This window comes from Rhinolophus sinicus, chromosome 14 (assembly GCF_057876585.1).
Source record: "Rhinolophus sinicus isolate RSI-liver-muscle chromosome 14, RSI-T2T, whole genome shotgun sequence".
NCBI classification, from domain to species: Eukaryota; Metazoa; Chordata; class Mammalia; order Chiroptera; family Rhinolophidae; genus Rhinolophus; species Rhinolophus sinicus.
Window position 1 is genome coordinate 93,246,069 of NC_142514.1, and position 17,050 is coordinate 93,263,118.

General features: G+C 41.5%; 1 protein-coding gene across 2 annotated transcripts in view; it reads left to right on the top strand.

Annotated features, from left to right (window-relative positions):
- Positions 1–6,474: 6,474 nt before the first annotated feature.
- Positions 6,475–17,050, top strand: part of GMDS (GDP-mannose 4,6-dehydratase) — a 649,419-nt gene continuing 638,843 nt past the window's right edge. Inside the window, exon 1 of one of the 2 annotated variants that reach the window (XM_019752387.3) lies at positions 6,475–6,814. In XM_019752387.3, coding sequence (XP_019607946.1) covers positions 6,713–6,814 — 102 coding nt within the window. In that variant the 5' untranslated portion in view covers positions 6,475–6,712. The remainder of the gene's footprint in view (positions 6,815–17,050) is intronic. The other variant, XM_074335314.2, reaches the window with a different exon arrangement.

The window sequence follows — 17,050 nt, forward strand, 5'->3', positions numbered from 1 at the left end:
TGGTGAAAAGGGGAAGGGATTAAGAAGTACAAATTGGTTGTTACACAGTAGTCATGGGGATATAGGGTATAGCATAAGGAATATAATCAATAATATTGCAATAACTAGGTATGGTGTCAGATGGGTACCAGATCTATCGGGGTGATAGATGGGAGGAATGTTGGGCACAGGGTGAAAAAGGTAAAAGGATTAAGAAATACAAATTGGTACTTACAAAATAGTCATGGGGATGTAAAGTATAGGGAATATAATCAATACTATGGTAATAACTATGTGTAGTGCCAGGAGGTACTAGTCAGGGGGTCATTTCTTATATAAATGTCTAACCACTATGCTATACAGCTGAAACTAATATCAAATAACATTGAATGTCGACTCCAATTGAAAAATTTTAAAAGGGGGGAAAGATCAACAATATTGTGATAGCGCAGTACAGTGTCAGATGGTTCCTGGATTTACCATGGTGATCACTTCTTTAGCATAGGGAATGTAATCAATGTTGTAATAGCTTTGTATAGTGTCAGGTGGGTACCGTTTAATAATTATGATGTACACCTGAAACGAATATAATATTGTATGTTAGCTATATTTTCATAAAAATCTTATAAAAAATGAGTCTTCTCATTAATGATTCAGGCACAGTCCAGGATACAGCCCACATGCTCTCCAGCCCTCCTTCTATCCTAGAGTAAGTTCCTTAAGGCGTCCCTTCTAGGGGTTAAAGGAGGATCCCTCTTGGTGGGAAGGAAGGGCCATTTAATAAATCCATCAGTATTAACCTTTTCTTTACTGTTTCTCTCTGGAGGTCTAGCAGATTTTCTCATGCATAGGATTTGTGGTACTTTCCTTTACAATCTTAGTGTTCCTCTGTTGTCTATATAGATTAGCCCCCTAGCCAAGACCTTTACTAGCATACAGGTACTAGAAGGAAGACTGGAAACCATTACTAGTTGGCATGGACTCGGTCTGGAGGAGCTTAATATTTATGAGAGAATCTTGAATATGTTAAACATGTTAGTACAAATGGGTAAAGTTTCTCTGGAATTAGAGTGCTTAGAATTAAAAAATGCGACCTATGTCTTAACCTTGAGGCAATTTTGACATATAAGGATCAGATTAGTAGCCAGGAACTGGCAAATTTCCATAGGCCGTTTTATTGCCTATTCCAATTTAAGTATATTGTGTTAACTTTATCTCTAGACTTTTTTGTTACTGGGGACTCACCTGTTATTGAGCAAGGCTTTAGGAAATATTGCAAAGACAGGAGTGAGCATGTATACATTCTCAAATCTAGAGAGGAGAATGCTGAAGAAAGGAGCAAAGGAAGATTTGAAGTTTCACATACTTCCCTCAACCCCCTGGGTTTAATGCTACTGATGGAAAAACAATCTTGAGTGGAGATTCTAATTAGACAGTACAGCAATGATCCCAAGGCTCTCCTCCCTGAGATTCTGTGAAGTAAGGTTACCAGAGTAGAAAATTTTCCCAATGAATTTGCTCTTCTATCTAAAAAAATTATTAGTATAACTAAAAAATCTGAAAATTAAAAAACAAAAGAGGTAGAGGCAACATGACTTTAGGCACACATGCTCTACTTGAGATAGAGGTATACAGAGGGCCTTGAACTCATATTTCTTATACTCATTTGTCTTAAGACAGAGAGCTCTCACATGGATAATGGTAAGAGTGAAGATATGAGAAATACGTCTTCAATTATTTTGAATACTTTTCCCCTTTTCTAAAACTGTGCTCTGAAAAATTTGTCATAGTGTAATTTCATTAGTAGAATGGTATAGTCCAAAATTGGGGTGACAAATTTCAGGGAGTTCTTATAATCTTCAGAGCTATCTCATCAACTTCCAATTATGTTTCTAAAATTCTGCTGCTTCTGCCATGAATTTTGGAAAGAAGACTCACAGAATTTCATTGAATTCCAGAGAGAGACATAGTGGAAAAGCAGGGATCTAAGTGGTCTCATCTCCAATAGAGTTGTGTTTTATAAGATTTTACTTAAAAATTTACTACGTCTTTCCTGATTATTTCCTGAATTGGAAAACTGGTGTTAACCCTGAAAAGAAGGGAAAGTAAAAAGAAAATGGTCTCTACTTCTCCCCTGTATGTTTTCTCTGCTACAATGCTTCTCTATCAATCATACTCACACACACAAATAACCATTTCATTGGTCTTTCAACCTTGGTTAAGAGCCCTGAGTTTGGAGTTCATGTCTTTTCTGTAATGCCGAGTCAGTCAGAGTTTTGAGTTGGACACAGAAACCACTGTAGGCATTTCAAGTAGAAAGGGATTTAGTGAAAAAAATTCTGTTTACAAGCTCTTTGTGAGAAAACAGTTTAGAAGTTTTTTTAGAAAACTAAACATGCAATTACCATATGGCCGAGTGAATGTACTCTTGAGCAAAATGAAAACTGTATTCACACAAAAACCTTTATATGAATGTTCATAGCAGTTTTATTTGTAGCAGACACAAACTGGAAACAGTCCAGATATCTTTGAGTGGCTGAATGGCTACACAAAGTATGGTACATCCACAAAATGGAATACTACTCAACAATAAAAAGGAACAAACTACTGATATACATAACATGGATGAATCTCCAGGAAACTAAGCTGAGTGAAAAAAAGCCAGTCTCAAAAGAGTGCAAGCTGGATGATTCCATTTATAATACTTTTTGAAGTGACAAAACTTTAGAAGTGGAGGACAGATTAGTGATTTCCAGGGGATAGGAATGGGGTTGTAAAAGGGCAACATGAGGTGTTCTTGTGTTGTCAGAACTATTTGGTATTTTGACTTTGGTAGATGAACAAACTTACATATGTGATAAAAGAGTATAGAACTAACTGCACACATACATGCACAAGTGAGTACAAGTAAAACTGGGGAAATCTGAATAAGATCGGTGTATTGTATCAGTGTCAATAACCTGCTTGTGATATTGCATCATAGTTTTTGAGAATATGACCCTGGGTGAAATTGGGTTAAAGAGTACATAGGATGTCACTGTATTATTTCTTACAAATACATTTGAATTTACAATTATCTTAATAAAAACTGCAGTTAAAATAATCTTTGTAAGGGATGGAGGAACAGAAGCCTGAGCTATTGATATCACTATTGATATCAAAGGCATACCTCTAATGCAGCCATTAGGAAGCTACTGCTGTTATCATCCCATGGAATACTACTCAATAATAATGACTCTGCACTTAAGAAACTTGTGATTAAACCCAAATTTGGAATTGAGTTGTCAAAAACTCTTAGGTCAGTCTGACAAGAAGTAGAAAGATGGCTTCTGTTTCACTTCCACCTGCCAGATCGAGGAACATGGCTGACCGACAGAACTTAATTTGCAAAATATTAACTGCAAAATGGTCTGTGAAATATGGGTTCTAGCACTTCAATTGTTCCAAATAGAGTATGGAATGGGGATTGAAAGAGCCAATCATAACATTTACCATAACCAGCCACTAGCTATGTGACCTTCGGCAAGTTTACTAACCTTTCTGAGTCTCAATTTCTATAAAATAGGGATTGTTAGCATACTTTCCTCACAGAATTAAATGAGATATGGCACATCTTACATGCTCACTCAATATGTGCTAACTCAAAACCAGATTATCATTGGTTTTCTTATCTGAGGTACAGTGAAAGAAGATTAGCAAATGTTCCATAAGTGAAAAGCAAAGGAAAGAAAGATTTTAAAAGAAGAAAAAAATTTGAAGGGAAAGCAGAAGCATTATTCTTGAATAATTGGCATCTACTCAATGTCAAGAAATGGGAAACAAAGATGTGAAAAAAACTTGGTCAACATATTAAGTATTGTATTATGTTGGTGCAAAAGTAATTGCTGTTTAAAAGGTTAAAAATAATTGCAAAAACCGCAATTACTTTTGCACCAACCTAATATAAAATGGTTGATGTGTGGACTGAATCGTATCATCCCCAAATTCATGTGTTGAAGTCCTAACCCGAAGTGTGATGGTATTTGGAGATGGGGGCCTGGATGTAATTAGATCATGAGGGTGGAGACCTCATGATGGGATAATTGACCCTAGAAGAAGAACCACGAGAGAGATGTCTCTTCACCATGTAAGGATACATCAAGAAGATGGCCTTCTGCAAGCCAGGAAGAGAGCTCTCACCAGGAATCAAATTGGCCAGCACCTTGATCTTGGACTTCTCAGCCTCCAGAATTGTGAGATATACATTTCTGTTGTTTAAGCCACCTCGTCTATGGTATTTTGTTTTAGCAGCCTGAGCTAATACAGTGGCTTTTATCCATGTAGAGAACTTGGAGTTTGTGGTCTTGCCCTTGTCTTCATAGTTTGCATCACATTTAAACTAGCCTCCCTTCTGCACCACTCCAGCGAACAAAGCGAGAAACAAGAAAAACCTCTCTTTGTGTCCCCTCCCCCCACCCCACATTCATATGTGAAAGTCCTAATCCCCAAGAACCCAGAGTGTGACTCTTTGGACAGGACCCTTAAAAAGGTAATTCAGTCAACATGCGGATATTGGGTGGGCCATAGTGCAGTATGACCGGTGTCCTTATACCCTGTTTCCCCGAAAATAAGACCTAGCCGGACCATCAGCTGTACAGGTCTTATTTTCGGGGAAACATAGTAAGAAGCGGAAATTTAGACGCAGCCACATTAGAGAATTCCATGTGAATGTGAAGATGGCCATCTATAAGACAAAAAGAGAGGCGGTAGAAGGAACCAACCCTGATCTTGGACTCTCAGCCTCCAGAACGGTGAGAAAATAAATTTCTGTTGTTTAAGCCACCCAGTATGTATTTTGTTATGACAGCCCTAGCAAAGCCGTATACTGTCCTACACCTTTCTTCAGAGAAGTTTTCTACAGAAATATTCTTCATTTGTCAACCTTCCACTATATCTCTGAACTACCATTTTCCTCAATGCTTTGTCATGATTTTATTTACAGGCCCTACAATATTATCGATTTTCTCTTTATGGGTCTTCTACTGTCATACTTATTAAGACAGGCAAATGTGTCCAGTGTTCAGTAGTGTGACAGGAAGTCTCATAGCTGCAGGATAAACTGCCATGTCCTCCCCGAGTATCCATTTTTTTCACTGATTTTAGGGAAAATGTGTAATTTATCTGCAAATTAATTCAAAGCATATTTATATTAAATAAAACATGTTATTCATCTAGTAGATTTCAAAGACATTTCTTGCTTACAGTGAGTTCCCCTAAATGAAAGTGTTTACTCTCCTCTGTATTAGGGCTTTTTCATTCACCACTCAGAGGCAGCCTTCTGCTACTTCTTGTAACACTGTCATTCGCTGTATAGAATGGACACAGCAAAGGCAAGGTGTGAAAACAAAGACAAACCTATCTATAAATCTGAGGAGTATTCTTGAGGGGCTTAGGGGACAGAGGTTTTTAATTTAATCCTGAGCTTTTCTGATTTGGGGATTTGAGATCTGGAACACATCTTGGGCGTTAGATTGGGCACTCTCCTAGTTAATTTGTGATTTAAAGCGATGATCTGAGGGTATCTGCTGAGGGGAGAGGAATATGTACCGTTGAGCAGAGCAGTAGTGGCAGAGAAGTTTCTGTCTCCTTACTGGATTCTAGTCAACTGCTTAGGTACACACACCTGCTATCCTCCCAGTGTCTGAGTTATATCACTCAGCTGCTTTTACTGCCCAATGTGCAGTCACCACATGCACGCAAAATTTCATAGGCGCCAAACTAGGACTCCACCTTGCATGTGAATTACTTTGTTTGAAGTTGGCCACGATCTGGTTTATTGACCCGTGCAGTCTTTTCAACATTTCCTTATTGTGCACATGGGTGGGGCCAGAGACTTTCTGAACTGGAAGACGTTGAGCCCAGTTATTTGGAACCTAGTGCCTGGTTCCAAGCATCAGGGAAATGTGAAAAGAGCCAGAAAGCCAGGGTAGAGGTGAGGTTAGTTACGACCCACAACTGCGATCCCATTCAGGGACCTTGTAATGCTAGGGCCTTTCAAGGGACATAAAACCAGACTCCTCAAAAAGCACCCCAATAGGTTTCCAGAAACTATTTATCAAAGCCTTTGACCGAGGCCACGTGATGCACAAATTTGGAATTCAGGGCTTTCTCCTAATGGAAAGGTCAGCCTATGGTTCCTGCCAGCATCCTCGGGTACTACTAGGATTCCTGCGAGATTCAGAAGGGTGAAGGAGAGGACATAGGGTTTCCGTGGAGGGTAAAATGGTGAAGTGCCCCGGCCGCCGCTGGCCCGGCCCCTCCACGATCCAGCCTTGCCAGGGACATGCCAGGAGTGAAGCACCGGTACATCACTCCCCCTCCTGAGGCTGCATGTCAGCCCCAGCCGGAGGCGGCACAGCACAGCAGCCGGGCCGGCGCCTCCGACGCCCCGCCCCGTCGTCGACGTGGGGCGGGGCCTGTCGCCAGCGCCGCGGGAGCGTCGCGGGCTGACGTGTGACGCGGCGCCCGCCAGGGGCAGCCCCACCACTCCTCAGCGGGGTTCGCCTGGGCCCGCCCCCCGCCCTCCCGACCCGGCCCTGTCAGATTGTGGCGGCCGGCCGCGCGGTGCGCTCTTTCCCTGTAGCCCGCGAGAGGCGGCTTTTGCGCGGGCACACGCCCACGTCCCTCCAGCGCTGCTGCCTCAGCTCCGCTCGCCTCTGCTCCGCCCTACCTTCCGTCGCACGCCCGCGGGGACATGGCACACGCGCAGGCACGCTTCCCCAGCGCCCGGGGCTCCGGGGACGGCGAGATGGGCAAGCCCAGGAAGGTGGCTCTCATCACTGGCATCACGGGCCAGGTGAGTGCGGAAGCGGGGGCCCGAGCCTGTTGTCGCGCTGCCGGGGCACGTGTGCGCGTCGCCCCGCGCTCGGTGTTGCCAGCGTTTCCAGGAACAGCCTCTGGGCGTCCCGGAAGGTGTCTGTTGCCCGAGAGGTCGGAGACGATGGAGCTTGTGGGGGGTGTGCTCAATGCATTGAATGTTTCTGGTCTTCCCCTGGGGCGTGGGAGCGTGTATTCTGCATGGGATGTGGTCCTCATAGCTGACCAAGACTATCGTCTCACATGTCGGACAGGCAACTGGAGCCCTTGTTTTTCCAAGCCCTCTAGGGTGCACTTGGCATTTAGTTCTTTGCGGATCCTAGTGCCTAGTGTCCGGGAGCAAAGGGACCGTTGATCTGTGAATGTGTGTGTGGAGTCACCTTGCTTTATCTCAGCGTAAGGGCTGCTTTACCTGCTAACGTTTGGGAGGCAAGGAAGGGAGTTCCGTGCTCTTTTCGTTCCACCTCGCCAGATTTCCAGATGGAGAAGAGAAAATAAAGTAGTGCTATGGTCACACACCAGGAAATACTTTTTTTTTTTTTTTAAATCATACGTTACAAAAACTTTTTTTTAATATCATGAACTTCTGAAATTCATGTTCACACATGCTAGGGTTCCAGTTCTAGAGAAATGAGTTCTTTGAGTGAGGTCCTGAAAGCATGGCTAGTTTGCGATAGTCACCTCTTAGAGGTGTTGCAACAGGTAGGGGCCCACCACTGTGTCTTATCAAGCTGTGCTGTTTTCGATTCAGTGGCAATCAAATAATTTTGCCCACGTATTTTTGTTGGAAAAATGTGATGTCTGTGCCCCTGGAGATCTGGTGGTGGCCAATTATTACTCTGAAATAAAGATGATAATAATAGATAACACATATTCTGCTTATTATGTTTCAGTCACCTGACTAATACTAAGTCATTTAGTTTTTACAACTACTTTTTGAGGGGGTATCCCCTCTTTATAGATGTGGAAACTGTAGCATGGGAGTTTGATTTGCCTGAAGTGAAACAACTAGGAAGTGTCCAGTTAGGATTCAAACTCTGTTCTCAAAAGCTTTCTGGCATTAGAAAATAAGTTGAAATTGGCTAGATATAAAGCCAAAAAAGATCAGACAACTTTAACTACTGGATACCTGATTAATTTTTGGTTATTCATGCATCTTAGTTTGTTTAAGGTAATTACAATGAACAAGTGTTTGAAAAATGATAGCGGTAGTTAGGTCGAGGATCTAAGGGTGAGGAAGAGAACCCTTAAATTCAGTCAAGGGCCTACATACTGTCTATCCTTTTCTAATGCTGAGGACTCCTCTGCAGATGGTTCCCTTTTTCCAATTTCTTAGACTGGATCTGAACCTCAGTGTTTACTAAGCTTCCATGAGATCTTGATGGTAAAGTTTTTTCATAGTATCATGAAGAAATTAGTTAAATTGTTAATGTAACTATTCGTATGGCATATGGCTTATACCAACTTAAGTGACCAGCAGTATTACGGTATTTAGAGCTTTGAGCGCAGTCATTTGGTTGGTACTGAGTGGTGAGGGCTGGGCCACGCCCTCTCCCCTCATTTTGTCCTGTAGGCTGTGGGTGGTGGGGTCGGGGGTGGGGGGGGTGGGGGGAAGGTAGTCTTCCTTAAGCACATGTTCAGCATGCTGCTCCCTGACCCGATGTTCTTGGCTCCCCATATCATTTCCAACTTTAAAACTCCTGCTTGAGTTTCAGTCTCCGTTTAGCCTCTGAACCAATGTTTCCCACTTCCTTCCAACATCTACCCTCTGCATCACCCCCTTACTTTTGGGGTGTTGTATTGGCGTCTGTAGCCCCTGGCACAGTGCTGAACTGTGTAGCTGCCACATGAATCCTTGCTGTTGGAACTTACTGCTCTGCTATGCTTTGCATTTACCTTCTAGGACAGTGACTCCCAACATGGGTCTCAAGGAGGTTAGTACGAGGGTCTGAAAATCCATACCTTATTGTTCGTTAAAAAATAACATTGAGTGAGAGCTTACTGAGCTACTCATTCTGCTAAACATTTTATGTATCTCTACCTACGAGGCAGGTACAGTTTTTATTCCCATCTTTTTTATTTTATTTTATTGGGGAAAGGGAACAGGACTTTGTACTTCCAGGACTTTTTTCCAAGTCAAGTTGTTGTCCTTTCAGTCATAGTTGTGGAGGGCGCAGCTCAGCTCCACGTTCAGTTGCCGTTGCTGTTGCTAGTTGCATGGGCCACAGCCCACCATCCCTTGGATGGAGTAGAAACCGGTAACCTTGTGGTTGAGAGGATGCGCTCCAACCAATTGAGCCATCTGGGAGGCAGCTTAGCTTAAGGTGCCATGTTCAATTTTAGTTGCAGGGGGCGGAGCCCACCATCCCTTGCGGGAGTCAAGGAATCCAACTGGCAACCTTGTGGTTGAGAGCCCACTGGCCCACGTGGGAATCCAACCGGCAGCCTTCGGAGTTAGGAGCATGGAGCTCTAACCGCCTGAGCCACCAGGCTGGCCCCTTTTATTCCCATCTTATATCTGGCTAAGTAAGGTTAAATATGTTCCCTGAGAGTGCACAGCTAATGAGTGTCAGAGCTGAGATTTGAACTGAGGAGTTGCTCTAAGCCATTTTGTTGTACTGCCCCTGTGGTAAGCTACACACATTAAATTACAGCTTTGTGCATGTTTGGCGGGGGGGTGGGGTGGGGTAGGGGTGAGGTGTTAGTGGTGGTGGTGAAGGGAGAAGGAGGGAGAGAGATTGAGATTGTTGTACTCCAAGAAGAGATCTCAGATTCAAGAAGGTGAGGTAGAAACTACTGCTCTGGCCCTAGCTCTATCATGGCAGTTGTGCCAAGATGGGTTCCTAAATGGGTCGTTCTAAATTCCCACTTGAGAATGAGTGCATCTCTAGTATTTACCGTCATTTTCTAGCTTTCTTCCTCCTCCTTGACACAGGAGTTGTGTATCATTTTCCAAAGTTTTTACCTTAGAAAACCAAGCTCTGTGTTCGCATTGTTGCCTCTAGGCCCTCTGCCAGGCATCCCCAAAGTTCACCTCCATTGTGTAATGATTTTTGTAGTTCTTTACTACACCCATGGAAATGTTCTTTGAATATTTGCACCTTTTTTGTCATTGGGGTCATTATTTTGTGACTGAATGTCCTCACAAGTCTTATTCCTTTTAACTCAACTGAAAGCCTCTTCATACTCTGACTAATCCTGCCAAATGCAGCCATTCCAGGAACTTACTTTGTATTTACATATATGCAGTTCCTGTTGGCTGCATAGATAATTAATATATCTTAGTTTGGTTTGTAAACTGCTTTAAGATGGAAGCCTCCTTTTTAGCCTGTTACCTGCCACATGATTTCACCCAGGGGGCTTTCAAAAATGCTGACTTACTCTTCCCATTAAGACAACACATCTTCACTATGTGTCTGCAGTGGGCAAGGCTTGTCTTGATGCTGCTGGGAATATAAAGATGTACTGTCTGCCCATTAGGATCTCACAGTCTTTGAGGAGCATGAGACAATGCACATGAAAAAATTAGTATTGGGAAAGTATGGTAGGGCCCAAATGAATGGTCATTCTGCCCCAGGCTCTGGGAGAGTCACTGAATGCTATAAATGGTGGGGGCCGTGTCCTGGGTGAGCAGCGTGCACAGGAGCACAGAGAAGGGAGAGTTCTGGGCGATGCCGAGGACAAAAATAAATAGTAAGAATGAAGAAAACTAATTTATAAAATTATTTATACCCTCATCTGGGGCCTGTCTCATCTTCTCATGTAAGAGGATTGTCGGCAGTGGACTTCACTCTGAATCTTCCTCAGTGGGATTTACAGTCCTGGGATGAAAGGTTTGGCGTAACTGGAAATGAGAAAGGTATCTTGAATACTGTCTTACTCTGATCAAAGACAAAGTTGTGTGGTGGAGGCATTTTTTTTTTTTTTTATGTCTTTATATTACATGTTATTAATTGATTAACTGAGGAAAGGGCATGGCACTGAGAATCAGAGGCTGGGTTTTAACACCAATTAATCGTGTAGCCTTAATTTTTTCTGAGTCTGTTTCTTAATCCACAATGAGAAGATGATCTCTAAGTCTGGTCAGAATGTAAAGGGCAGTGATGTTAGGATTGAACACTAAATTATAAATGATAATGTGCAAAAAAAATCTTATATTTATATTTAAGCAGTGCAGTCATTTAATATCGATTTTAAAGTTATGGCCAATAGGAGGATTAAAAAAAAATGAAATCAGTGAACTATTAACGTTAGGAAATTTATAGTGAAGTGTGTAAACTAAGAAGAAATTCAAATATAAGTTGTATTTTGCCAGAATTTGTAAAGTTAAAGTGAAAAATTTGAGCTGTCTGCTCTTGTAAGTTATACCAAATGAAATGATTTTTTGCTGAGGAAGGAGTTTTAAATTCCTATTGTTTATTTTCTTTTGATTGAAGTATTAAAAATATAAGCATCTGTGTTTTGAGCTTAGTGTTTAATAGTTGAGGTTTTATTTATTTAGTAAATATTTGCTGAGATTTATTCTATGCTGAGCGAGGTGCTGGGGATATAGACACCAGCAAGACAGACATGATTCTGTCTTCAAGGAGCTGACAGTCTAGTGGGGGACAAGCCGTTTTATAGCATGTTCAGTGCTATGGTAATGATAAATGAGTCACTGAATCACAAGATCACCCCTTATGTGAGAATGCTCTAAAATAACATGAATTCAACAGGCTTACTGAGCATTGCTTACCTTAGATATCTCGGGTGGCGTATGCCCTTGTATTAAAAGGTTTAATTGTGAGGCGTGTTTGTAGGAAGCTGAGCTGCCTGAGGACCTCCTGTATGCTACTTTATTCTTTTTTTGACATGGAAGTCTTTTGCGTAGTTTTGTATTCTGTGAAGGATGGTTAAAGATGTTACTAATTTCATTCTCGTTGTTCTGTCTTAAGAGCTGTATGGTATTTCCAGCCTTTAACATTTATTCCAGTTGGAGACCCTGCCAGTTCCTTGATCGGCTATATTTATGTCTGCACAAGGGAATCATAGCCCAAGTGAAGAAGCATTGGTGACTTTGTGATGACATAATGTGGGGGCAGGTCAAATGTTTCTTTTCTGCTGATCAAATTTGAATTGAACAGAACATTCCCAGTTCCTAATTCTGAGTTAGTGTCAGCCAGGGAATTAATATTTGTTTTAGAATTTGGTGACTAATTTTTGAGCCGGTACAGTCATGTGATAATGAGGGGGATATGTTCTAAGAAATGCCTTGGTAGGTGATTGAGGGGATGTGCGAGCATCAGAGAGGATGGTCACACAGACCTAGATGACACAGCCCACTACACACCTGGGCTCAGTGGGCTAGCCTGCTGCTCCTGGGCCATCAACCCATACGGCACGTTACTGTACAACATGACGCGAGATGAAATCAAGCACAAGAAAAATGTGCAATCAAGAGATGTATGAGGCTGCTGCCAGTGTTAACGGTATATACTGTTTTACAGCCAACTTTTTTATAAGCGGAAAGAGTACACTGTAAAATAACAATAAAAAATACAGTGCAGTAAATACATAAACCAGTCACATAATGGTTTATTATTGTCAGGTAGTATGTGCTGTACGTAATTGTATGTGCTGTACTTTTAAACAACTCGCAGTGCAGTAGTTCTGCTTACACCAGCGTCACCACAAACACGTGAGGAGTGCATCGCATTATGATGTTATGATGGCTGCAGTGTCACTAGGCGATAGGAATTTTTCAGCTCCGTTATAATCTTAGGGGACCACTGTAGTGTATGTGGTCTGTCATTGACTGAAGCATCATGATGCAGTGATGACTGTATTGTAGCCAGAGACTTAAGAGTATAAAATCAGGTCACTTTATTTTGTACTGGAATATTAAGCATTAATTTGAACCATACATTTGAACCATGAAGCATATATTTTTAAATGTTATGTTCACTGTAGTATTTCCAGCACTTAATATACATAGTGTAAGCCGTGGCATCTGGCCTTTGGGAGCTTACAGTAGATAGGGAAGGAAAACTCATGTTTAGGAACCCAGAGACAATTATGTGCCTATGGCTTTTAATGGTAAGAGGTCAGTGAAAGAGAAATGGCTGTGTAGATTGTAACTGGGTAAAACTGAGGTCAGTGGAGACTAGTATAATTGGAAAAGCTCCACGGGCTTGGTCTTAAGCGATGGTCAGATTTTGAGAGGGGAAGTGGAAACACAGGAGAAAAAGTGTCCAGTATATTTGGGGTGTGGAAAGGTACTGAGCTTACCGCAGAAGGTAGCATATGGGTAGAGTACTGGGAAAGAATATGTTGAATGTCCAGAGCATGGAAGGCCTGTAAAAGCAGATAGGGGTGCTTGAATTTGATGAAATAAGTAGTGGGGAGGCAGAGACATTGGTGTGACAGACAGAGCCCAGTCTTGGGTCTGGCTGAAACCTGGGCTCAAATCCTGCGTTAGAGAAAAGTGCATTTAAAAATGTCTGCCACTTACTAGCTGAGTGTCCCTTGGTAAGTTACTTGAACCGTAGCTTCCTCTTTAACATGCAATGAATTATGCCATATCACAAATTGACGTGGGTTAGATATGATGATTACAATAGTGCTTAGCACAGTGCCCGGCACATACTGTTTATGAAATATGTATAATAAATTATTTATTATGTGTAATAAGTTTTCAAGATGGGGAGGAATGAGAGAAGGCTAGGTAAGTGGTTTGTGAATGCAGTTTGGTATAGATACACAGAATGAATCTGACTAATAAAACAATAGAGGCAGGAAGACCTGTTAGGAGCCTATAGATTGTGGTGATGGGAAGGTAATCAAAGAGACAACAGGACTTTGTGATCAGTTAGGTATAGAGAGTGTGAGAAAGGGAAGAGTTGGAGATTTCAAAGTTATTTTAATTTTGGAGACTAGCTGGATGTATTACCAGGACCAGAAATGCAAGCACTGGGAAGGAAAACCAGTTTTTTGGGTAAAGTAGTGAATTTAGTTTTATTCCTCCTGAGTCTGAGGTGAGAGATCATGGCCGTATAGTCAGGCTCTTACAACGACCTGGACAACACCTGTGGAATGGGAACGTCCTGTATGTGTTCATGCTACTCTGTGGTACCCTTCACCAGTCCTCTTGCCCCATCTCTACAATTGTCTGTGGCTTCCTCTTCTCTGGCACCAAACCCAACATTTTTCCCTTTAGTTTCATGATTGCAGTTAACCAAGTTATTCCAGTATGCTTTAATCCTCCCTCCCTCTTTATTTTTATTTATCAGTTATTTAAATTTACTCATGCTATGCCCTAAACTACGATCCCTCCAACTTTCAGCTTGTCGCCACTTTCTTCCTCCTTGAGAAATTTTGGGAATTCCACATTTCTAGACTAATTGGAAGCCAGGTACTCAGTTCCACGGGACATTCTCATGGGATCTCAGTACCTGTGAAATGACTGACGCTTGCTTAGAAGATAACCATGTGGGATGAAAAGCAGATCATCAGTAACATCCTTGGCAGTGGGGCACACTCATGTGCCCAGCTTGGTCTTTGGCAAGCCAGTAAGCAGCTTTCTCAGCAAATCTTGTTCCTTACCGTAAGGAGTAGTAACTCAATTGTTTGTATAAATCACTAATTGAAATGACTGATTTTCAGGATGTTGTTTTGATGGTCAGTTCCACAGAACGGAGTTCCACAGAACTGAGTTCTGTACAACTGAGGTTAGATGATTTTATGCTCAGTGACTTTGCTGAGCCTTGGGGCTTAGACTGGCGCTGAGCTTCATCAAATAAGTAATAAGCCATCAAAAGGTTTTGAATAGAGAAGTATGACAGAAGTTTCATTTTAGGATATTAATTGGGGGAGGGGTGGTAGACAAAACAGTTTGAAGGGTAGCTACAGGAAAAAAGACCACTTCTTTCCTAAGTGCAGGTGTGGGAGATAAGAATCTGAACTAAAGAGAGAGTTACTCATTCACTCAAAATATTACGGAGCACGTAATAAAGAGTCCATCATGCAGCAGACAGGAAGGAAACAGAAAGATTGTGAGAGGAGAATCAAAGGACTTAGCTGCTGATTGGCTTGTTGGCTTGGGGGGACTAGGGAAGAAGTGTGTCTGTCTGTGCTCGATGCCAGTGACATTCAGTTAGTGTGTCCCGAGGACAGGGACTGTGTCTCACTGCTGTGTCTGTAGGGCAGTGCCGGGAATGTGATGGGCTCTTCGTAAATACTTAGTAAATGATATCTGGAGTTAATCTCTGCTTTGTAAAAATCCTGGATGAAATGTTTACTGCATCAAAAAAGCGCTGGGGATGTAGGTGTGCAATATATCATACTGTACAGCAAGGGCTGACAAACTTCAGCCCGTTGGCAAAGTGTAGCTACTGCTTGTTTTTGTAAATAAAGTTTTATTGGAACACAGCCACACCTATTTCTTTACTTAGTGTCTGGGGCTGCTTCCACACAGCGTTGAAGATGTAGCTGCAGCAGAGACTGTGCAGCTTGCTATGCCTAACATGCTTTTATCTGCCTCTTCACTGAAAAAGTTTGCCAACCTTTGCTGCTCAGACAGACAGTTGAATTGCTGTGGATGTAGGTATCTCCAAATGGGAGAATATGGAGACAGAAAGAATGAGGGTGAGATGGAGAAAAAAATGTACATTTTAGGATTGGAAGCGCTAATGAGGGAGAGAGAGTGCAGAGTACAGAGTAGTAGCATGAATCTGAGGAAGGACAGAAGTATTTGTTTCTGGTGGTAAAATACATCATAAGATCTACCGTTAGTAATATTTAGTGCATTCATAATGTTGTGCAGCCATTACCACTATCTAGTTCCAGAAGGTTTTTATCACCCAAAAGGAAACCCTGTACCCATTAACTGATCGCTCCCTCTTTCTCCCTTTCCCCAGCCCTGCATTCTGTCTCTGTGGATTTCCCTATTCTGGATATTGTATATAAATGGACCATGCAATATGTGGTCTTTTGTATCTGGCTTCTTTGACTTAGCATATTGTTTTAAAGTTTCAACCATGTTGTCGCATGTTATCAGAACTTCCTTATTAAGGCTGAATAATATTCCATTGTATGGATGTATACCATATTTTGTTTATCCAGTCATCTCCTCTAGGATATTTGGAATATTTTTGTCTTTTTTTGCTTATGTGAATAATACTACAGTGAACATTCCTGTACAAGTATATGTTTGAACACCTGTTTTCAGTTCTCTTGGGTATATATTTGATGTTGAGCACCATAAAAGATGCTCGCTAAGTATTAGTTGGTTGGTTGAGATTTCATTTTTGCCACTTCCTTTGGCTTGCTGGGCAGACTCCTTAGCCAATTTTCCTACCTCACAAAGAATACCAGCATAAGCTAATAGAGTCAAGATCCCCAGGTAACCCTTACAACTCTGGTTTTGCAGCTGTCTGTAGTTTCTAAGTGTGCTTGGAAAGAATATTCAAATTATTGTTGTGTTGGTTCAACCTTAACTTGGGTACCTGAAACTGAAATCAAGTTTTGGGGAGCTTGTAGGTGGTTTTGACTTGATTTTATGAGGTTGGTCAAGCCCGGGTATATGGGGGAAAAAGTATTGAGTGACTTTCTCCGGGGTAAATGGGAACATTTGGGGGTTTGTTTTTGAGGGGACATGATAATACATAATGGATTTTTCAGAGTGTTTTTGCTTTCCTATATTTAAATATAAACCATGAAAAGGAAACATAAAAGTTGGACAAAATTGAACTGCTTCTATTGTTGTTTTTTGTTTCAGCTTTTTCGTGGACTGTAGTGTTGTTTTCATTTAACCCCTTCTTACATGTTGCTATTTTGAGTAATTTAGGAAGTTCTGAATAATTTTAAACTGTAGAGTATTTTCTTTCCATTAAGTTGTATTTTTATCTTTACTAATGTTTGAACATACAGATTTTAACCCATTTAAGCATTGTCAAAAGTTTATATTATTGCCAGAGTGTTATTATGGGAATTTTGATTTTAATTGCTAAAAACAACAGATTATATTAAAAGGAATTCTTTTATCAAGACCAGGTAAATGAATGGAAGTCCAACTGGAAATCTTAGAAGATTCTCTATGTAGGGCACAGTGGTTTGTGGAGGGCTTTGGGTTGGGCCCAGGAAACCTGAAATTACTACTTAGTTCTTTGAGCAATGCAGATCACTTAACCTTTGTGGGCTTTGGTTTTTCTTTTTAAATATACATTTCAGGAAATAAATG